Below are 22,938 nucleotides of genomic sequence, written 5' to 3' on the forward strand. Positions count from 1 at the left end.
GCGGGGGCAGCTAGCGAGGCCGCAGAGCCCCGCCGACCGCCCCGGCCCCGGCTGCGGGCCCGCCCCGCCGCGCCGCAGGGGGCAGCGCAGCCGCGGGGCCGGGCGCGGAGCGGCGCCCCCCGCCCGGCCCCGCCGCTGGAGGATGCTCTGGCGCTGATGCCCCGAGGGGGCCCCGGCCGGGCGCGGGGAGCCTCCCCCCGCCGTGCCGGGGCACTGGGGCTCGCCGCCTCCCGCCCCGCCCCGCCCCGGGGCCTCTCCCCCGGGGCCCCGCTCCGGAGCAGCTCCCGCATGAAGCCCGGGGGCTCCTGCTCGGCGGGCGGGAGAGCCGGGGGGGCCCGGCCCACCTGCGCCCGGCGGCTGGCGGTGCCCGCGGCGCAGAGCGCGGCTGCTCCGGAGCGGCGGCGGCGGGGCTGGGTCCTCCTCCTGCCCCCCCGCCGCTCCCGCCCTCGCACACTCCTCTCCCACCGCCATCCATCCATCCGTCCTGTCGGCACCTCGCCCGCCCGGCGCACACACGGGCGCGCACAGCCGCACCACCCCGGCACCCCCACAACATGCTGCCGGCCGCCGGCCCGGCATGGACCCCGGCGGCGGCTGCTCGGCTCCTCTCCGCTGCTGACTGCCCTCTGAGGTTTGCGGCAGGTAGCGGGGCGGACAGTTGGAAAGTGCAATAGGAAAAGCGGAGGGGAAGGGAGGAAAAAAAAAAAAAAAAAAAAGGGAAGAAAAAAAAAGGAAAAAAAAGGCAAAAGCCATCAAGCCGGCCAAGCCCAGCTTTGGATCTCAGTGCAGGTATTTCTGCTGCTGTGTTCATCCCTTGCCGCCTACCACCCCGGTTTATTTTTTTTTTAAAGGAAAGAAAAAAAGAAGGAAAAAGAGAAGTCGAACTCTCAAAGGGTTACTATGCAATTGCGACTGATTTCTTGGTTTTTTATCACTTTGAACTTTATGGAATACATCGGCAGCCAGCACGCCTCCAGGGTACGGCGACAGGGAAGAAGTAAGTGCGAAGAGATTTATACTTTGATAACTTCTCCTCCCTGCCGCGCGCTGTTCACCTGTCCGGGGGGTGCTCGTGCCCTGGCGCCCGGGCGGGTGCGCGAGGGAGCCAGCCCCCCGCCCGCGGCCGGCCGGGCTGGTTTGCAGGCGGTTTCATTGAGCTGGAGGGATGAAGGCGATTTTTTTCTCTCTTTCTGCTCTTCTTTCTCACCTCACCGGGATGAGCAGAGCTGGCTCCGGGAAGACCTGCGTCTGCTCCTTTGTATTTTAATGTCTGGTAAAGGGGAACGTCCTTTCTTAGCTCTTTCCACTTCCCAAAGGGAAAGCGCGATGACACGACAGGTAACTTTTTGCCGCGACGCTTTAAGCGCCTTTCTCCACCCCGGTCAAGAAGCCCCCACCCCAAGAAGCAGCAGCAGAGATACCGCTGTAGGTGAAGCCTGGAGCCCGGCGGTGCCGAGTGGGGAGCTGGCGTGTCGCGGCGCTGTCCGGCCCGCTGGCTTCCAGCCGCCACCCGTCACTGGTTACCTCGGTGGCACCGTCCGGGAAGCCACTGGGTCATCCAGCGGCACTGCCTTGAGGCTGTGGCCCCCGTTTTTTTATGTTTGGGATTTTGTTTTAGGTTTGGTTTATTTGGTTTGTTTTTTTTTAAAGTCATGGGATGAGGGGAGTTCGTCCCTTCCGACTTAGCCAGCCCCTGGCCAACGCCGCCTGGGCCCGGGGCGGCGGCAGGAGGGAGCCGGGAGGGCCGAGGGGCTGTACCCGGGGGTGCTGGCAGCAGCTTCGTGAGCGCTGCCGTCTGGAGGAGGCGATGCGGGAGGTGAGAGGCGGGGAGACCCCCCGGCACCGGGGCAGGAGGAAAAGCGAGGCACACGCGATGGTCCCTCGGGAAGGCGCTGTCCAGGCGCGGGGCGCAGCGGCGGGCGGGCGGGCGGGCTCCGGCTCCGGCTCCGGCGTGGCCGGCACCGTCGGGCAGCTCCGAGGACCCGGGTCCGCGGTGACCCGCCCGGCAGGACCGCCGGTCAGAGCCCCGCGGGGCGCCGCAAGGGGCCGCCGACGGCGGCGGGATGCATCAGCAGGGGGCACCGGGACGTGTGCCCCCGGTCCGGCCCCGCCACCCCGCCTGCATCGGGCCCGTCGCCGTTCCTGGGGAGTGAGGCATCTTCTGCGCACCTACCGCGGAGGGGCTGCTCATGCCTGTCCTCCTTCCCTGACAGCTGCAGATACCGAGGAAATGTCATAAAAGACGGCAGCCTGCATTTAATCAGCAAGAAGTAACTGAGTTACTTCCTCAGGGAGGGGACGGGACGTTACTATTATTTTAAATTTTTTTGCTCAGCCCTTGCTCCCTTCCCCTGCTTGGCATGGCTAGTCCTTGAAAGCCTCCTTTGTACGGTTTGCCTCCCGCACACAAGGTTTGATTCACCTAACGTGCCCCTAAAGCGGTGCCAAGGATGAGAGAGACCGGGGCTCCAGCCCTCCGATCCCCACGGCCGCGCAGCGAGGGAGCGCTAAGGGCGAAGTAAAACATGTCAGGGCATCCGATTTATTATTCTTGGCAAAGGAGGGCTCCGCAGCCTCCATCACTTCCCACCCACTCCTTTAACCCCTGGCAGCCGCTGGCCCACAAGCTGCGGCTGCACCCCGTCCCCTCCCCCCCCCCCCCCCCTCCCCTCCATGAGAGCACCCCGACGGGCGCGGTGTGGGGGTTCAGCCCCGGGTCTGGGGCACAGCAGGGGGAGGGGAGGACCCCCCCCGTGGGGCGAGGGTCGGAGACCGGGCCCTCCTCCTCCCGTCCGTGCTCCGGCACCTGGTGCGCACCGCGCCGGGCCAGAGCCGGGCCGGCGGCGACCTCTGCTGTCCTGTGCCGCAGCGGGCAGCCCGGGCGGCAGGTGCTCGGCACGGCACGGCACGGCACGGCACTGCCGCTGCCCCCGGCCGGGGCCGCCCTCCCTGCTGCCCACGGCCCGCCTCGGTGCTGGGCGCAGGGCAGCCGCGGTGCCCCGGCGTCGTGGCTGCTGCGCCCGGTGCGGTGGGCTCCTCCTGCGGGCGCCGTCCCACTTCGGTCTTCCTTAGACGCCCTGTTCAGTGGCGTAATTTTCGGGAAACAGAGGTGGAAGTGTTGGCTGCGGCTAATCAGACGGTCGGTACAACGTGGAAGAGGTACTGAGCACTTGCTCAAGGTTTTCTGGTTAAAATGCAAGAGTTAAGTTAAATTCACAGCAGAACAAGTGGCTGAAAAATCTACAGCTAGAAAGTCAGAGTGGAAGGAAATCTGGCACATTATTTTGGCGGTGAAGACAAACAACCATCAGAACACTTCACCTGGACATGGTCCTCTGGCTGAGGTCTTCAAATCGGGCTGGTTGTAAAACATGCTTTGGTGTAACTAGTGGTTATTTGGTGTGAAGCAAAAATTAGAGTGTGTTTATGAAAGTTATTATAGAAGAAGTTATGGTCACCACTTACACTGATTATTTTGGCTTTAAAAAATCTATGAATCACTATTAGTGAATACTGGAACTTGAAAAAAAAATGACAGTGTGTAGATAAAGAAGGCACCTGTCAAATTCATCTACATGGAAGACTTTCTCTGGATTTCTGTTTCTTTTGCCCAGATAGTCTCCTTTAAATCCTAAACCCATTGCTAGGGAAGTGTTTTTGAATTTCCATTTAACCTATGTATTTTTAAATACAGCACAAACCACTTGCCATCAAGCAGTTAGAGAGCCCCCATTACTTCATTTTTTTTATTATCAGAGTCCCATGTTCTATGTATTATATCTTAGACTCCCACATTTTAAGACAAAGGAATAATGAAGCCTGAACCGACTAATTCAGAATATGCTGGGCCGGACTCTCAGTCCATATAAACTGAAGTTTCTTTGTTAATTTACCCCATCAGAAGGACCTGGTCCTGAAGCATTACTTATTTTGTACCTGTTGCCAAAGTAATCTCTACTAGGAGAAAAGTCTGGGCTGCAGTCCTTTCACTCCCCAAACGCCTACTGAAGTTTCCAGTTTAAGCATCCTAAATTTCTGTCTCACGATCAGCAGCAAATGCGTAGCTGGCTGTGCAGAAGCAAAACTCCTCTGAAGTAATCAATGGAGTGAAGACAGAGGATCGAGTCCAGAATTAGACATAGCACAAGATCAATAAAAGTTCAAAAGCAAACATATAATTAACAAAGAGATTTACTTATTTTATTCTGATAAGAACAATTAAGATTAACAAATTAAGTGGCTTGTTTGGGTCCTACAAGAGAGATTAATATGCAGCCCAAGTATAGACTAGCATACAATAAATAAGAAAATCTATGTATCTGCCAGGGATTACGGCTTGCTTAGAAAAAAAGTAGGATTAAGTCAATAGTTCCAAAATATTTTGGCTCTGCAGGCCACCACCAACCCTCGAAACATAGTACTGACAGTTATACACATTTCTCATTGACCTTTTAACGGACAGAAATGAAGCATTATTTGCTATGGGTCTGTGAATGACCGGCAGATCATTTGCCATGACCCTGCGGACTACCAGTGAGCCACAGACTAAATCTGGAAATCACTAGGATAAGCAAAGTGATAGAAAATTCTGTGCATGTACCACAACTACATCTGCGAGTAAAACTATCGGTAGGACTTAATGGAATTGCAATTTGGACGTAGAGCTTCCATAGCGTATATTACTGGTAGTCCATCAGCATCTGATATTGGCAATTGCCTCCTGCCTTTCACTGTAAGGGCACACTCACAATACCTGGCGTTTGTTCTTTTGGTCGCTGCTCCGTCAGTTCCTCTACTCATGTGGGACAGCAGGTCTTCCAGCATCTGCTTCTGGTCACGGCCATGAGTGGAGGGCTCTGCTCAGCAAACACTCTGCCTGAGCTTGGTTTGCATACAACTACATACAAACACAAAATTAAGTAGATGCGTAACAGTCCATTTGAAAACATAGCTATATAAAATAAAACGAAACAGGAAAGAACTGACAAAACAGAAATCGGTAAAACTATGTCTTCAGGTTTTTTATACCTTCATGGGTGGCGTCATTCACACGGAGGTTAAACATCAACAAGAAAAGAGGAATTACATTATTAGTTAAAATAACACTGCATTTTGGAAGCATTTTTTTTAGTAGTTCACCATCAATATGCATATTACTGATCTACATGTATGTTTAGGGTTGGCATGGCACAGGTGGTAATGCTACATATTCTATATTATGATATAGGTGCTGTTACCATGGTTTTAAAAAAATAAATAGTTTAATATCTGAGTGCAATAATTTAAAGCAGAAGCTCACCAAGCAAGCAGACGTCAAGTAAGCTGAATCTGGCCTTGGGTGGGATTAAATTATTCAGTGTTAGTTCTCTTTCAAAGTATCTGTATTCCACTGATAATTTTTTTTTCTGTGATATTTTCGTATTAGTATTGTCAGCTTAAATGCTTTGCTGGTGACAAGTGCATCTTTTCTGCAATGAAACTATATTTCTCTTTTTTGGATGAGATCCTGTTTATTTCAAAATAGACTGTAAAATTCCTATTGCAGTCATTAGAAACAAAAGCAGAGGAAGAACCGTTTCATTGTATTTTCATGAACTGCAAGCAGTTGTAGCAATATCTTAAATAATTAAATATTAGAAAATCACTACCAATTGCTGAAAACATTAGAAGTATTACAGGGATAGCCTGATTGCGTTGTTTTTTTAATGACTCTGTGTGTGTGTACATCTGTGCTTGAAGCATACCAGCTGCATGTGGAATGATATGTGTTATTATCCCAAGAGACTACAGGATGTTACAGACCAGTTCCTATTTCATATCTGACATCTGGAAGGGTGGTAATTTCAAATTTTGTTTCTTTCAGTTGCTGAAGACATTTTTTACACTCCATAAAATTCATGTTAAATGGTAAATACATATATTACCACAACTTCTCAAATACATTGATGTAGGATGGTATATCAGCAAATATAGAAAAAGTCCTATTTCTTTTTGCAGGCAGAATAAAATATTGCTATTATTAATGAGATGGTTTGAGAGCTTGAACCTGCTTTCAGTGGAGAAAGTCCCATGGACTTCACTGGAGTTGGAAAGGGCTGTTTTTCTGTGGGACCTCAGGAAATATTTTGAGTTTGGAAGAATTCCTACGCTAGCGTACTTGCAAAATTGCATGATCCAAATATGTACAACCCCTATATAGGATAAAACAATGCCGCGTACCTTTCAAAACTATGATATATAGCCTGCTTGGGAGGCAACTGCTTTCTTAAGCGTATGAAAAGAACAGCTATTTTGCTACTTGCACCTATTGAGCTGACTGAAGTCAGTGAAGTTAACTCTGAGATTAATTTCTTCTTTTAATCTTTGTTGTTAGTGTATTAAGCCTTTGCAAATCCCCAGTCTTCTGCTTCTTGCTGTAAATTTTTCGTTGAAGATAATGGAAGTTATGCCTGATAAAATCTGAGCTAGGACTTAAAATCAGACTTACTCGTTATCTCTTGCTTAGCGTGCTCATTTTGCTTTCTGGTTAATAAAGCTAGAGTGCTGGCTTGACCACTGCTGTTTATTGCTCACATTAATAAGCTGTCCATGATTTTCATATCCAAACTTTTATAGACAGTGACTACTAAGAACACCTATCTGTTAAAACTATGGAGGTTCTTTAAGAACTTTTTCCCCCTACAGTAAATTGTCCTTTTTGCTCTTGAAATTAAATTACAAGTTGCAAAAGCCTGGTGGAGGAGATATAAAAGCTAATAAAAAAATATTTTTGTCTCATTCCTAATTTTGGAGTCTGAACTACTCAAAATCACTTTGCCATTTTTTTACCAAAATAATTCAGAAAAAGCAATCTTATCAGATAACAAAAGGCAACTGAAACCATGTACGTTTTTATACAGAAGTCTGTCTGCTATTACCACAAACAATGCCACAGATAAAAATATTCAGACAATATTTATTCATGCAAAACATGTTATGCCTCTCAAAAAAAAACCCCAACCAAACAAACAAAAACCCAGCTACAACTTTCTTATAAATAATTGAATAACTGAGTCTCTGGCAATGGCAGAACGCTTAGTTATTAGACTCCTTGTCATAATAAAATCCAACAGATTTTGTTAATGATTACTTTAACCCTATTTCTGTTGTTAGCAGTGGACATTGCGATGAGCAACACTACTTAAAAAGAAGGAACGATTGTTCTACAGTTATATAGTAGCTGAATAATAAACATTTTTTTTCTTCTATCATCAATTTCTAGACCATGAGCTATAGACCATGCATTTTAAAATGTTAGTGTTATTTATTCATATAATTAAAAATAGCAGAGCCACCAAACTTATTTCCCTCCAGTGCTGCTAGGCAAGAACTCAGCTATTGAGACCAGAGCTGAATTGGGAAAGCCACGAAGGGGAATCTCCCCTTTGGCTGCAGCAACAGCACCGAGGTTCTGCCTGCTCCAAGCAGCACCCCAGCCTTGCACCGATACTTTGGCTCCACACAACACAGTAATTAGGAGGAAGAACATAAAGGAATGCATGTAGTGATACTTTTAAATGAAAGTAAAGCCCTGAATCACAGGTCTACACCAAGTTCTGGTAGCGCTGTTATAAACTTTATTCTTTCAAGCTTCTTATTGTGTGTCAATTTTATATCCTGACACGTTTCATGTTTAAACTTGAAAGGTCCTAGATGGGATTTCAGATGTTTGATATTTCCTGCAGGGTAAAGCAGATTTTGGGGCACTGTAACATAAAACAGGAGCTCATTGATGGGTGTTGGAATAGCAACGACGTGTGATTCCTGTGGCTTCCTGTAAAGTGCTAGCGCAGACACAGCAAGGCTCAGATCCAAGAACAGGACTTAGGTGCCCAAGGTGTATCTGGGGCAGGATTTAAACATGAGTCCCTCACCTTCAAAGTCCTGCTTAATTGCCACCTCAATCTTGATGCATGAGCATTTCTCAGATGTTTTGTCGTTTCTAACATGAGACTTCAGTTTACTGACATTGAGCATCCACCTGGCATGGGAGGCTTCTGAACTCAGGTCCTTTCCACAAAGACTGAGATTTTCTCTTAAAGAAACTCTGGGCAAAAAAAGGCCATAAATACATCATAACAAATAATAAAAATAACAATACAAAGTTCTTCCACAAGGAGCACAGGGCTCTGCAGGCTGTTGCTTGCTGACACTGGAATACAGCCACATGCATCCCTGCTCCCATACCCAGGCCCCCCGAGCCTTTTCCTGTTCTCTGCTAACTGAGTGCAAGCAAATGACCTGAGATTACATGCAAATCCAGGTGATAAAAAATCAGTTTATTAGAGCAGATTAATGCAGGCTAGAGTCATGCTGGATAGAAGAATTAATTTAACTTAGATTTTCAACTCCTGGCTGAATATTTTAGCTGCTAAGGTTTTGGATACATCAAAGGCAGCAAGGCTGCTGCACCCTTCTTGGTGTGTTTCAAAGCAAAAGAGGTCTTCCTTCTTTTGCTAAAGAACATATTGACTTGCAGGGCTGCGTAGCAGTGCCAGGGCATCTAAACCCCTAGTCAGCCAGGATTTGAGACAGTTTCTGACCCCAGCATTTCCCTCTGACTAGGCTGAGAATCCCCTGTTCAGCATGCTGGTTTTTGTCAGTCCCTTTTGGAGGCAGCCAGCTCTTCCCACGTACTGAAAGGCAACTCAAATGTCTTGCTCAGGGCTCCCAACTGTACTTTGATGGAGGCGTCAATGGAGGGCATTGCTACACAAAGCAGGGATGTTCAGAATAGCCTAAGTTCTGTATTAAGCACCAGCTCATCCACCACACTTCTCTCCAAATAGCTCACCAGGTGCACAGGTTCTCTGGTGAGAGTGTTTTCATGGGAAGTTACAGCAGAGGTAGGGCTTGAGCTCTTTTTCCTCATCTCTACAAAGCGAGGTTCTGTTTCAAGGGGAAGGAAGAAAAGGCTCTCATGTGAACAGGAATGTGGAAGCAACCAGCTGGTGGAACAAGATTTCCATTGCATTTCTCAACTAACATTTGCAAACATCCACATGAACCAGAGCTACTAAACCCTGACATTTTAATATGTTTACAAAGCTGATGTATGTTATCAGCACATGCAATACTCCCAACAGGATTTATTACAGGTTTCTTTAGTAACAACATTTTTTATCATAACAGCTCAACTGGTCAGAGAGAGGAAAACAGCCAGTTTCTTCAGAGCATGCCTCCCACGCACACTTGCCCAGCATTATTGCATTGCTTATTCATAAAGATTACAAACATCAGTGTCGGCAAGTGTTTCATAACCTTGTTTCCTTTTCCTAGAATGTTCATAATTCACTTTTTTCTATGCCACTGAACAAGGAGTTGCTGGCTTTATTTTACTTTATGTTACACTGCCGAGTGAAGAATTACCCCTCCAAAATAGAACCAAATGGGACCAAAGGATATTTATTTAACATGGGAGTCAGGACACGTTAAGTGCATGTATTTAGCAAATACACAGAGATGGATGAAGATTCCAGAATGTTTTAGTATAACATAGAACTCAAAATAATCAACTATGATGAGATCTGCTTGTGCTGGGCATGATGGCCACAGATGTCATAAAATCTAATAGACAAGATCTTGTAGGCAGGAAAGGTAAATAAATGACACAATTTGGTGTTTTGCAAAAAAACTCAGCTTCTTTTTGCTGTCCAAAAAGAAGTCACATTTGTCTTTTGTGTTTATGTTTTACGAAGAGTTGAGCAATTAACAAGTTTCAAGCTGAAGGCGTATTAAAAGTGAAAGTACAATTCTGTGTGGGAGTGTAGAATATGTAAGTTGTGCTATGTCCTGGGCAAGCATTGTTAAGCCTAAGGCCCTGGCTTTAGGAATGAAATAAAAGTGCTATGTAAGCTACCCATTGAAGGGAAGCTTGAGTGGTGGAAGAATTTATCAGTAGCATTCAGTTGTGAGTGAATGTTAGCAAGAAGACATCCACGTTGCTGCTTAGGTTGTGTGTTATTTCCCAAGAAAAGACCAAGGTCATATTGAGGAACAGTTAAATATTAAAACAAGTTCCCCTGGACAAGTTGTGGACAAAAATATTTCTTTTTCTCTGTTGGCACTATTTATTTCTGCTAACAACCTACAAATCCAGTATAATTTGAGAATGCTTATTCTCTTCCATGACTGAGTACCATGTTCTTTCACCTGAGTAATTCACTGAGATACTAATCATGCTTTAAACCACCAGCTTCTTTCAAATGTATGATTTAGAACAAGTAAGCTGCTCCATTACTAACTGTGTTCAGTATTTTTCAGGATATAATGTGACAAGTGGTGACATATGTTATGGTTGTGTGGTCTCTTCGAGGTCAAAGTGGCTTTGATCACTCCATGGATGTGAAAATTTCGGAGGTGGTTTCAAATAGGCTTTCTCTTACAATTTGCCTACGTATTGTGGCTGGACATTCTGATGAATGCAAGTCTTCCCAAGCTTTATGGAGGTTAGAAGCGCTGGAAGGGAATCTACTGGCATAGGGGGTCTTATTCCTATTTGCCAAGATCTGGCCGGCCACGGAGGAAACTAAACTGTACCTTTTCAAGATGAGGACAGGCTGTTATTCACCTCTTCCTGAAATTGCATCATTTCTCAGCTACCCAGTGAGCGGAGAAGTTAGTTTCTTCCTCAGTATAAATCATACCCAAGTGCAGATAAAATAAATCAATCAAAGGAGTAGTCTTGTCCTGCATTTTCATGTTTCATTGATTATGCAAAAAAGTAGGATTCTAACCATAGCTACCAAGCATTATGGAATTCAATCCATAATCCTTTCTGAAGCCTTGCATAATTTGTTGAAAAATAAGTTATTCATCTATGGAACTTGCTGGTTGAGCATTCCAGTTCAGTTCCATGACTGACTGTGGTTACTGCTGTGTACTTCAAAAATGGCCTGTGTTTTTGATCTGGAAGTATGCAGAGACCTTGGACACATCTTGTCCAAAAGAGATCAGCCACAGAAATTGCAGTACTGCATGTAAGAGAACTTATATAGAAGAAAGATCTTCCATCTCATACTCCCACACTCCTACATAAGCCTTCTCTGGGTTATGTACTTTGTCTCCTGGAATCCCCTAAGCCTACAGCTGTAGCCCTAGAGTTGGAAAAACTCCTTTACACAGTCTGTGCCCATGATCTGCTAAAAAGATCTTTTTGACCATCAGCATATATAACACTTGACAAAGGTGTCAGAAAATGGTGAACCTACAAAAAAGTGCAGGGTGATGTTTAAAACTGTTCACAAAGTACTGAAAAAATTCATAATTTTGATGGAAAATACAATATTTTATAAAACATAGACATATAAATAACAACACTATAAATAATAAGTAAAAATAATATAAATGCTCATACATTGTAATCTCTCCCTTCTCCCCTACTCAATCGTATCTATATTTGTGTATACATATTCACATACATACATACAAATTCATATAGACAGAAGCAAGAATTAAAGGTCTTTGATATGTTCTTAAAGTATTTTCACTTTGAAGTTGTCTTAAAATATAGGTAAAAAGGATACTGATAACTCCAGAGAACAAGTTTTGTTTCAAGCCACACAAAGCCCTTTGGTTTGTCTGAAAACTCCATCTCTTCTCCCACTGTTCTTATGGTCTGTTTGGTCACAGAAAAAAAAGATTTATTAGTTTTATACAGGTTAAACATAAATTAAAAATAAAAATTTGCATGGAAAGCTTGGTAGGGGGCCCTCTGCTCTTTCTGTTGAGCTTAGCATGCTTAAAACTACACCAGAAAGTTATATGGACCCTTCCCTTTTTGGTTGTGTACGGGTGAAACCTTTCTGGCTTTTCACATGATGTGTATCAGTAGGCTGGAAATTTTATTCAGCCACTGAGGAAGAGTATAATGTTCCTTAGGCTGAGCTCTGGACAGGGGAAATTGGTGGTGCTAGCAAAGAAGAATCTACTTTCCTTGCGCTTGTGACAGCCCAGCAGCACTGCCGACATTCCCTGGGGAATGTCCATGCATATGGGGTGTGGGGGGGGGGGTGTACCTGCATCTGCACATGAAGGAACAGCAAGGAGAATGAATACTCCTCTCTTCTATCAGCAGACATGTCATGGTCATAAGGAACATGGCAGACTAACACGAGGTTTTCAATTAGAGCCTGTGCGTTGTTTTTAATGGGACTTGGTTTAGGCAGAATAAACATCTCATAAAGGTTAAGGGATTGATTCTGCTTCTAGTTACAACTCGTGTCAGGAAGCAAGTAACTCACGGAGCTCTGCCAGCATAAAATTTGAATGTGCTCAGAATCCAGCCTAAATGTTTACACAGGCTATTAAAAAAACACGATAGTTGGTGGGGGATTTTTGTTCTCACTCACCAAGAAAAGAAGCAGCAATGCAATCTTCGCTTCTCTTTGCAAGATGCTGGTAAAGGGCGTGGGGGTATTCTACCATCTTTGTCAGAGAACAGCTGCAGTTTTCCACTTTAAAGTGTGGGAGGGATACTTTTACTGCTTTCCCCATCCTGTACTTACTCACCCTGCCCAGCACTGCATATTCATGAGCTTTCCACTACTTTGCCATCTGCTCAGTTATGCTTCCCTCTTCCCCGCTCTTCCTACAGGTATTGAACTCAGGCACTTTCTCAAAGTAGCGACTGAAGTAATTTGCAGAGTGAGAACATACATCAAAACAGACTAGCTAAATAAGTAAGCACAGGGATAGAACCAAAATACTGCATTTTCTGAAGTGGCAAGTGATAGAGGAACTCTAGATCAGCTCTGTTAGCCTGCCTGATTTAATACAGGCATGGTCCATGTCCTCCTCACTATCCATAACATGCCTGGATCCAACCCAAGCCCACTGGAAACAAGAACTATCAGGTAATGTGATGAACCAGAGACGACAGACCAGAATTCACACGTGACAGGGTTACATATGGTATATGATAATGTACCCTTTGCCAAATGATTTTTTTTTTCATTTTTTTCCTCATCATCCTATCAATTCCTATTCTTCCTTAGTCTCGTCCCAAAGAAACACTCCCTTAGTGTTCTCTCTCCCTCAGTCCTCTATTTGTACCTATAAGCAAGTTTTCTTCTCAGCATACTTTTCCCTTTTGTTGCCAAGCCAGAAGTTATTGCAACTTATGGTTCTGAGCCCAGGGTTTTGAGGAGAAATGGTGGAAACTGTATGGATGCCCTTGTGCTGTGGTGTGATGGCTTGATGATAGCAGTAGATTTCTTAGTGAGAGAAAAGAAGCACTGAACAGATTCTTTGATTTACAAAGATACATTGTAAAAATAAGCTAAGGATCTTTGCATATACAAAAAGATGTGAACCCTTGGAGCCTTTATCAGACATGGTCTGGTAGAAGTAAGGAAGGAGCTGGAAAGGTTTGCATACTGTAATAGAGTACATAGTCCTGAGGTCTATCAATTACAAGAATATGAAGGGAGGTGAACTATTTTGAATGGTTCTGTTGCCATGAAACATGGCTATGGCTGTTTGACCAAGCACAGATACCAAAATATTCACCAAGTTTGTCTACTGCTTTGCAAGCAGCAGCTCAGGACCCTTCAGGGACCAGCAGGAAAAGTTCAGTTTGTCCCCTGCATAATGCTTTGCATTGCACCACAACTTTGTCAGGGAGTGCCACGATGGGTGGCAGGGCAACTGGCCTCAATTTAGTACAACTTACACAATCATCCTCCTCAGCTGCAGAGTGACGCAGCATTGCAGAAGAGATGGGCAGCAGAGTTCATCAGCCAAACTGTAACACACAGCACTGCTTGCTGCACTCTAAGCAATTCCCAGCTTCTGTAATGCCTGATAGCCCTAAGTTTCCTTATGCCAAGCCCTTTCTCTGACACATTTAATTCCTGAAAGCTCTGCATATCTCTGTTCTTTCTTGTGACAGCAGTTGAATAATGTCTACAAATGGAAATATCTACTCCTCTTGGCTGGCTGTGGAGCTATAACCCCCTCCCCCAATATATTCAATGTAAGTGGATTCATAGGGTTAGTCTGACAGTTTCTGAAATAGAAAACCTCTAGTTAGCAATGGAGCCCAAGGACTGCTCTGTCTATAGTCAGGCCAGTGCTTCTTGCGCCTCTTTAAGATGGACTCCCTCCGATGACGTGGGGACAGAGGGGATACCACACCCCATCCAGCCGTTGGCCTCTTGCTAAGACAGCGATCATGACTGCCAGTTCTTCTTGAAGGTTTTACAATGCATACAGTTTCAAATAAACATCAGATGAAAGCAATTTTGAGTCTAAACTGAGCATGGCCAGGTTTGCATTGTTGATTTATTGGTAAAAATCATCAGCTCCTATTACCTATTTCTTAAGCCATCCAGTTCTTTGGCTTTCAGCCATTTCTAGGGCCTGATTCTGTTCCTATTGAAGTTAATGGGAGGTTTTGTCACTGATTTCAATAGAAGGCCTTTAACCTTCCAACTTTCTGTCTATAGAGTCTTGAAGTGCTTCCAGGTTTCCATCATAGTCTGTGGTTCCTCTCTTTAAGTCAATTGGACATTAATGGATTGCCTGGACCCACACCTTTGGATATAGGAAAGCTCTAGATCTGATTCAGCTCTCACTCACACACCAGCTTTATACCTCTGTGGAGTTCCTCCTGATTTATACTGGCAGGAGAGTAAGGTCCAATGTTACTTATGCCTGGGTCATTGCCAGCAGAACACGGAGAGAATTCAAGTCACTTGTTATCCCCTTCCCTGCACCTCTCAATCACAGCATATATGTACGTATATATATGAGAATATATTGGAATCAGCTGGACTCTTATAAGTTATTCACCATCGAAACTGAATTCAAATTCAAGTTTTAAAGTTGAAATAACAAAGAAGGAAAAAAGAGCCAGAAGGGAGCCAGCTGCAAGGGTACTCACAATTTTCATCAGTCTACGGGACACTCCTAATAACATATTTTACTACTTTGTAGTGAACTTTCTTTGCTTCTGCCATAAATATATTCCCTATGCTGTAAATGAATAGCTTGCAAGCTCACTAAAGTTAATATAGAAGAATAAATCTTAACTACCTAATGTCAGGTCAGAAATATAAATCTTATCTAATATACCAGGTCAGAAGGAAAGAATACTTTTAGCTGAAAATAGCAAATACTTTCCAGTGCAGAGTAGGAACTTATTTTTCTCTTTAAAAAAATATGCTGCCCCTAATAAGATGAGTTGAACAGTCTCCTTTTAGAATCTCCAAAAGAAAAATAAACACATAGAGCAGACTTAATTTGTAAAATGCTCCAAAGTTTATCTTGGCAGAACAGTTTCAGGCAGTGAGATTTCTCTCCCTCTCACACACATTCATACACATACACATTCACAGACACACATGCACACACACACACGTCTCAAAATTAGGACAGGCCCTTACAATAGCAAATACTGCAGAAAACTTCTATATCTGGATAAATCCACAGATCCTTATTCAGGCAAAGCTCTCATTTTCAAATCAATGGAAATTTTTCCAAAGCGAGACAACAATCCTTGAAGCCTCTTTGTGTCAGTACAGACCTGCTGTGTCACAGTGGGAGATAGCGAGCCACACAAGTGCCTCCTGTCTCAGGTCCCCCTCCCATGTGCCGGCACTTCTGCCAGCTGTAAAGCAGCGATGCAACTGCCATCCCCTCCTCCTGCCTGCCTGGGGCCCCACTTGTTGGGCACAGCTGGACAGCCTGGTGGGTGATCTGCCAGACAGCTGCTGCTGGCACACGGGTTCCTTCCAGGAGTCACAGGCTCCCACTGCTGCCCGTCCTCTTGTTCCTCCTCCACACCTCCTTCACACACATCTTGCACATCAGAGCCAAGGCAACTTCAGAGAATGTGGAGATGAAGGCCACCAAAGGCTTTCTTCCAGCCTCACAGGCTTAGATTTTTTCTTTTTTCTTTTTATAGACTGTATGCCTGCAATCAGGCTGTGCCTGGGAGCCACAACAACAGTGGAATACTCAGGCTCCAGATCTAACAGCCAAGACATTGGCCAAGTGCAGGGCACAATGCAACCAACAGCAAACAGCACCGGGCCCTGCACTGACACCCCCAAATAGTCTGGAGCTCTACCACCTCTTGCAGCAGCCACTGGCCTTTCAGACAGTTTATTTACTTCAAGGCCTGCAAAGCAAACAGTCAGTTCCCTCAAGATAAGCAAGAATAGAGGCAGATTTACGTGGCTGAAGCACAACTCAAGGCCAGTGCATGCACACTTCTCTGGACCATCCTTGCTCAGTGCCACCAAGTTACAGAATGTAGACCCTGACTTACTAAAACCCTACAGAATAATGCAACGAGTTCCTCTTCTCCCCTTCCCTTCCCTTCCCTTCCCTTCCCTTCCCTTCCCTTCCCTTCCCTTCCCTTCCCTTCCCTTCCCTTCCCTTCCCTTCCCTTCCCTTCCCTTCCCTTCCCTTCCCTTCCCTTCCCTTCCCTTCCCTTCCCTTCCCTTCCCTTCCCTTCCCTTCCCTTCCCTTCCCTTCCCTTCCCTTCCCTTCCCTTCCCTTCCCTTCCCTTCCCTTCCCTTCCCTTCCCTTCCCTTCCCTTCCCTTCCCTTCCCTTCCCTTCCCTTCCCTTCCCTTCCCTTCCCTTCCCTTCCCTTCCCTTCCCTTCCCTTCCCTTCCCTTCCCTTCCCTTCCCTTCCCTTCCCTTCCCTTCCCTTCCCTTCCCTTCCCTTCCCTTCCCTTCCCTTCCCTTCCCTTCCCTTCCCTTCCCTTCCCTTCCCTTCCCTTCCCTTCCCTTCCCTTCCCTTCCCTTCCCTTCCCTTCCCTTCCCTTCAATTCACTTCCCTTCCCCTCCCTTCCTCTTTTCTCTTTCCTCTTTTCTCTCTTTCCTCTTTTCTCTTTTCTTTTCTCTTCCCTTCTGTTCTCTTCCCTTTCCTTCTTGGCTGCTGGTAAGTTGCCAGTAATTTCCAACATTTGGTCTGGCAACTGTTTTACCATAAATATTTAGAAAAATCCATTGGAGATTAAACAAAGTGTAAGTAACTGCTCCTAAGTGATCCTCTTATTAATGTTTGCACCAATAGGTGGTTTACAAATGCTTATGAACATCCTACTTCTAGGCTGCTTGTAGGAAAGGGCAGAATAGAAGGCAAGAGCCAGAATACCGTGTAATTTGAGTGTCACTGTGTTATCATTATAAATAATCAGTGCAGAGACAGCATTCTGTAATGTGTGCACCATGCTTGCAAATCTTCTAGACAGCAACAGGTAGCATGTGCTATCCTGACCAATGTATTTTAAATTATGTGTATGGCCACTCTAAGTTTATGTCTAAATTATGTCTAAGCCCACAAAAGTACTCAGAGCCCCAGTTTAGATGTCTTTGCATTTCTCTGGTCTGTCCCAAAAATATATATAAAAAAATAAAACCAAAAAACAAACCAACCCCCCCCAGCCCCTCCCACCACAAAATGTATGAAGAGCAATCATGTGTTACAGGCGAAAAGACAAGCACTGTTCTGGTGGAATTTGTAACTTTTACTGTATTCAAAAATTATCCTGACTATACAGTGTCTTACATGTCTTAAGTGTCCATTGTGCAGTGTGGTATCTGTAGCAGAGAAGGGATGAACGCTAACAGTGGTCTGGGGCTGACAGTGAGATATTTAAGTAATGCTGACAGAAGTCACTTTCCAGTGGGCACAATTCTGAGGATAAAAAAGGCCACATTTAAAATAAATTGAATGAAGACGTATAAATGCATCTACATGCTAGCCAATTTTTTTCCTGAAAAAATACGATATTCTAGGAACACAGTGAAGAGCAGGTATACATCTATGCATTGCATACCACAGCAGAGTTTTCTATCCTAACGAAGATTTGTGATACTGTTCTTTTTCATGTTAATTACATTATTTATTGTGAGTTTGCAGTGAGTGTGTTGGTTCCAATACAGAAGGGGTAAAAAATGCATCGAAAGACTCCAGTATCCACCTTGCACTGGTGAAGTCCTACAAACAAAGAGGCCTGGGGCTTCTCCAAGCCACTTGTGATGCTCTCCTAGGGTGGTAATGTCTGGTTCTCAGAAATAATGCATGTAAGGCAGACTTCTTAGCACCTTACCTAATTTTTGAAGCTGTCAGTCTCCTTCTCCTTTCCTTTCCCCCTACCTTAAAGAAAATGTCTGGATAGTCTCTAGGTTTTATCTATGTTCATACTTTCATTTTAGTTTCATAGCCACATCTGACTTTTCAAATTTAGAGTGGCCATTTTCTGTATGTGAGTTTAGATCTTTACTGAAGAAATAAAAGCAAGCTAGGCAACTGGGAGAGTTGTATGAGTGCTAAGCAGGAACATGCTGACTTGAGTACTCCCATCACTGACTGTGGTGCCTTATGGAGTTGCTGGCTTCAGCAGCAGGGAAGGAGGATGAAACTTGTTAAGGTGAAGTTTGGTGCTGCAGGTTCCCCAGAGAAAGAAAAGGGGAAGATACAGTGCTTGTGATCACCTGAAGCAGCCCTCAGCAAGTTAAACAGAAAGGGAGGTGGCAAAAGAAGTTACTAACGGTCTCCTCAGTAGTTCAGATGTTGAGCTGGTGTCAAGAGCGAAAGGGTAATGTCTGCTCCAGCTTCCCCTCTGCATGGTCAACTAGTACCCAGCTCAAATGAAACAGTTGTTGATAGTACCAGTTCCCAAGCATGAGATGGGCTCAAAGCACAGGCAGTGGTGTGTCTGACTCCAGTGGGTGCAGTGCATATTTCACAGTGCTGCTAAGGCAGGGCCAGCTCTGACATTTTGCTGAAGTTAGTAGCCATCTGCCAGAGAGTGATGGCTACTGGCTGGATCTGGCCTTGCACACAATGTTCACATCCAAAAGCAGGAGACAGAAAGACACGAAGTCTTCTTTAGGCCTTAGTCTTTCTGAACTTGTTTATAGGCTTCCAGGTGCTGGCAGTCTTTCACCTCTAGAGTCAGTAGCCAGCAGGGGGGGGAGGGTGAGGGAACTATCTTGAGCTTCTTGACAGTGGCAAGGCTGATGAATGCCAGGTAGAATGTAAGGCGATTTATCTTCTGTGTCCATGTGTGCATATACGAGAGCTTCAGGAAGTCAGGCAGAAGAGATGCTCATGCTCTAGAAAAGTTACAGAGGGGCAGACTAGATGGTCTCTTCCAGGAAGAGGAACATTAGTAAGCGGTGTTTCTGAGCTAGTGGGCTTGGATAGTTGAAAGGAACTAGACTTGTTCTGCACAAAACTCCCCTAAGTGACTGTATTCACCTTAAAATAACAACAGTAAGAAGCAGCAGCAAGAATGCACCTTTCAAAACCTGTACCAATGTCAGTTCATTTTTTATATTAATCCCCTTGAGAGGTTTGCGGGAGGGCATTGTCATAATTTTCAAAAAGTGAAAAGGAGGCAAATGGGTTCTTTTCTAAGACTAGCCAACAGCAGTGATCTCATTTTAAGACGCACAGACCACTTACTTGCAAATGTTGCTGAAGTCCAGGTAGTCAGACCTCTTTATCTCAAGGAGGAAAAACCACTGGATGATTTGGCAGGGACCTGTTGATTTTTACAGGACAGAGACATTTGACCCAAATAAATAATTTTACTATCTCCCTTGACTGCAGGCATTGAAAGCATAAACACCAACAACTGAACCAGTCATTGTACGTAAACCAGCAACTCCCAGGCCACCTCATCCCTAGACAGGGGTTTAAGATAGTTCTGATGGGCTGAGCCCTAGAAGTGTCTATTTGCTTCCAATGACTACAAAGTCTGGTGTCTTCAAGCCAGAGGATTTTCCCCACTCCATCCATAGAAGAGTTAAACCTGACAAGCCCCATGTTGGCGGGAGGAGCCTGGACAGATGGGTCGATCATAGGTATCCAAATCCTCAGTGCCTACAACAAGGGGAGATGAATCCCAGCATGGGTCCTTATGTGCAGGCACCTTAATGTTTAAAATAGGATAAAAATCTTTCAGAGGTGCTAAAATGTAGTTGAAAGGGAAATGAACTTCCAGAGCTCTCAGCTCACACTCTGGAGCCATGCTTGAATTTTCAGGGCAGCAGATATTTTAATTGTACATCGTTTCAGGGGGATTGCTGGGATATCATTTCCCCTCAAGTCTGGGATGCTGTGGGCCATTTCCACTTATCTCACAACAGTAATGATCACGATGAAAACAATTGTTTCTCAAAATTTGCTATTCCATTGCCATCGGTACAGTGTAAGCACATAGAATTTGAGTGTGAAAGTGCTGATTGAGAGTAGAAGCACTTTACAGCCACCTAGCCCAGATGTGAATGCATACCCCAGTGGGAGGTCAGTGTCTTCAGTGGGAGGGGGGATCCAGCTTCACACTTTCAGAGCAGGAGCCACAGGCAATGGGAATGAAAGAAAAGTGTAAAAAGAGAGGCTATAATAATAAAGGTAATTTTTCTTCTTTTGCTTACAGCTATACTGGCTGAGGGAATATGCTGTTTAAGGTAATAAGGGGAAATGCTGTTTAATGTCTGTATAGGACAGCACCTTAGACACTGCTCTGAGATGCTAGTTTGAAGAAACTAAGTGGAATACATGCTGTAGTTCAGAAAAACCAGGAGCAGTGTATAACTTGGCTTGTTATTCCTTCTGCTTTTTGAAAGAGGAGTATTCCATCATTTCACTCCATTTTTTACATGAGACAACCTTCCATCTTTACATCCTCTTTAAAATACTAGTTTATTAGTGCATTCTTAATTTTCTTTGATATAAAAAATAAACAAACTGACTGCTGAAGAACATTATATACATGTTTAGGCTTTAAAAAATGAAACAGTACTGTTAATTTTCTTTTGTTTTGCCAGTAATTTCATATGAATGTTACACTGCATTAGACAAGTGGCTAAGACACAGCAAGACAAAATTATGTGAAATCAAAAGGATACTTTCTTGAGATTCTCCCCTTCTCTATCCTGCACAAATTTATCATGGCAAAATCAACAAGTCTCCTACCATCTGTTTGCTTACACTGATGCCTCATCCAGCAGATATGCTACATTGAAACCTTATGAGACATAAAAATCCAATTTTGTTCATAAGGCAACAATGTGGAGTTTGTTTTAAGGAAACTGAAGTTTATTTTATTTCTGAAAACTCCTGTGAAGCAAGTAGTTCTCAAATCACAAAGAAAATATTGGATCATCACCCTATATTAAAAATATGGCAATTTTATTTGTTTTATCCACAATTACTTCATTCACTTTTTTTATGACATCAGAATCAGATTGATGAGCATAATACAACTCACTGTGAGTAAGAAAATTATGATGTTGCTGATGCTATCTTAAGGCAAAATGTTAACAAATGTCTGGCTCGCCAGCATGTGCAGCCCCTAGTCAGGGGTACAGCTGTGAGGGATGTCTGAAGGTGCCTAGCAGAAACTGTAGGACCTACTCAATGGTTCCTTTCTCAGGCACAATAACCTATAGCACACTTTTAGAAAGATGTTTGACCTCTCATTTGAAGCATGCACGCAACTGAGATTATACTGCCTCCCTAAGACTATTCCAATGATTTAACTACCAAGGCTTTCTGAAATTTGTCTTGCATAATGCAGTTGAGAATCAGTGATTCCCATGTCCAACCACTGATCTGTCATACCTTTACTTCCAGTAGCAGATAGCTTTATAGCATCAGATACTTTAGGGACAATGCTTAATTACAGACTGATTTCTTTTTCCACCTAAAGAAAGAGGTGTTGCTGTAAAGTGTGCCTCAGGCAAGACTGGTTTTGGACAAAACACTCCACTGGGGTAGATGCAGATTTTAATATGCTTTTTTATCAATAAGAACAGGCATGACTGAGGCTTTAATGTATCTGATCTCAGCCCCATTCTATGCAGGTGTAACTCTTTTGGTGCTGAATTTCCATGGAGCTGTTCTTTGCTCATAAAATCATAACAAAAGAATTGGAGCAGGGTCTATGACAGTGTTGTTCCTATGTTGTGACCAAGCAACTGTGTTCCTGATGGAAGTGAAGGCCATGAAGACATCCAGCTGCCATATTCCCTCATGGCTGTGCCCCACCTGCCACTAGTAGTTCTCAGGCATGATGTAGTATAAGACACTTCAAAGCTTAGAGATCTTCAGAGGAAGAAAACAGCAGTGAGGTGACGCACTGGCCCTTCTGAATCCTTAGTACTGAACTATTGCTTCAGCATGGGCACTGGGATGGCTGCGCCTCCCCCTTGCAATATAAAGCAGAAAAAGGCCAATAGCAATCAAACAGTGTCAAACATGTGGTGCATTCCCTGTCTTCTCAAAACCTGTTGTTAAAGAGCTGCTACATTCACCTAAGAGAAAGATAATGTAACGCCTAATGCATTTACTTACATCATGGAGCTTCATCTTGCTTCATGGCTGTAAAGTGCCTGGAGGACCACAGGGTGAAAGGTCCTACAGAACTGGACAACATGTATTTGCAGTCTTACTGTTACTGCTGCTGTTGCTATTTGATTATATTGTGTTCTTGGTTTTTTTTTAAGGATGGCTGAAATCACAATGCAGTTTGGAATAATTATATTTATTCTCTTTTTCACATGCCTGTGAAAAACTTTGCAATCATAATAATTTTTCTCTGATCATTTGGCCTCCTTTTCACTTCGCTTCCCTTTGAACACCTCTTTCTAATTTTCTGTGTGAACACCTTTGTTGTACTGGCTTTTTTCCATATGGAGTGTTACATATGATGTTGGTATGGAAAGTATTACACAGTAAACAGCAGATTTAAGCTGAAAAAGATATTTTAGAGATTAATGAACAGACTTTGAGTCTCTCCTTTTATAAGACACCAGTTTGATTCTTAACGAAATCAAAGCAATCAGTTTTCCTTCCTATCAGAACATAGTTTGGTAGCCCCTTACACTATCATTTAATAATCTCAAAGTTGAAAATCTAATCTTTATATTAA

At 44.3% G+C, this 22,938-nt stretch overlaps 1 protein-coding gene across 1 annotated transcript in view; it reads left to right on the forward strand.

Annotated features, from left to right (window-relative positions):
• Positions 1-251: 251 nt before the first annotated feature.
• RSPO3 (R-spondin 3) overlaps positions 252-22,938 on the forward strand; it is a 61,129-nt gene continuing 38,442 nt past the window's right edge. The window contains exons 1-2 of the mRNA XM_055811071.1: positions 252-631; positions 852-997. Of these exons, the coding sequence (XP_055667046.1) occupies positions 555-631; positions 852-997 (223 nt within the window). The 5' untranslated portion in view covers positions 252-554. The remainder of the gene's footprint in view (positions 632-851; positions 998-22,938) is intronic.

The sequence above is a fragment of the Falco peregrinus genome, chromosome 7 (assembly GCF_023634155.1).
Source record: "Falco peregrinus isolate bFalPer1 chromosome 7, bFalPer1.pri, whole genome shotgun sequence".
NCBI classification, from domain to species: domain Eukaryota; kingdom Metazoa; phylum Chordata; class Aves; order Falconiformes; family Falconidae; genus Falco; species Falco peregrinus.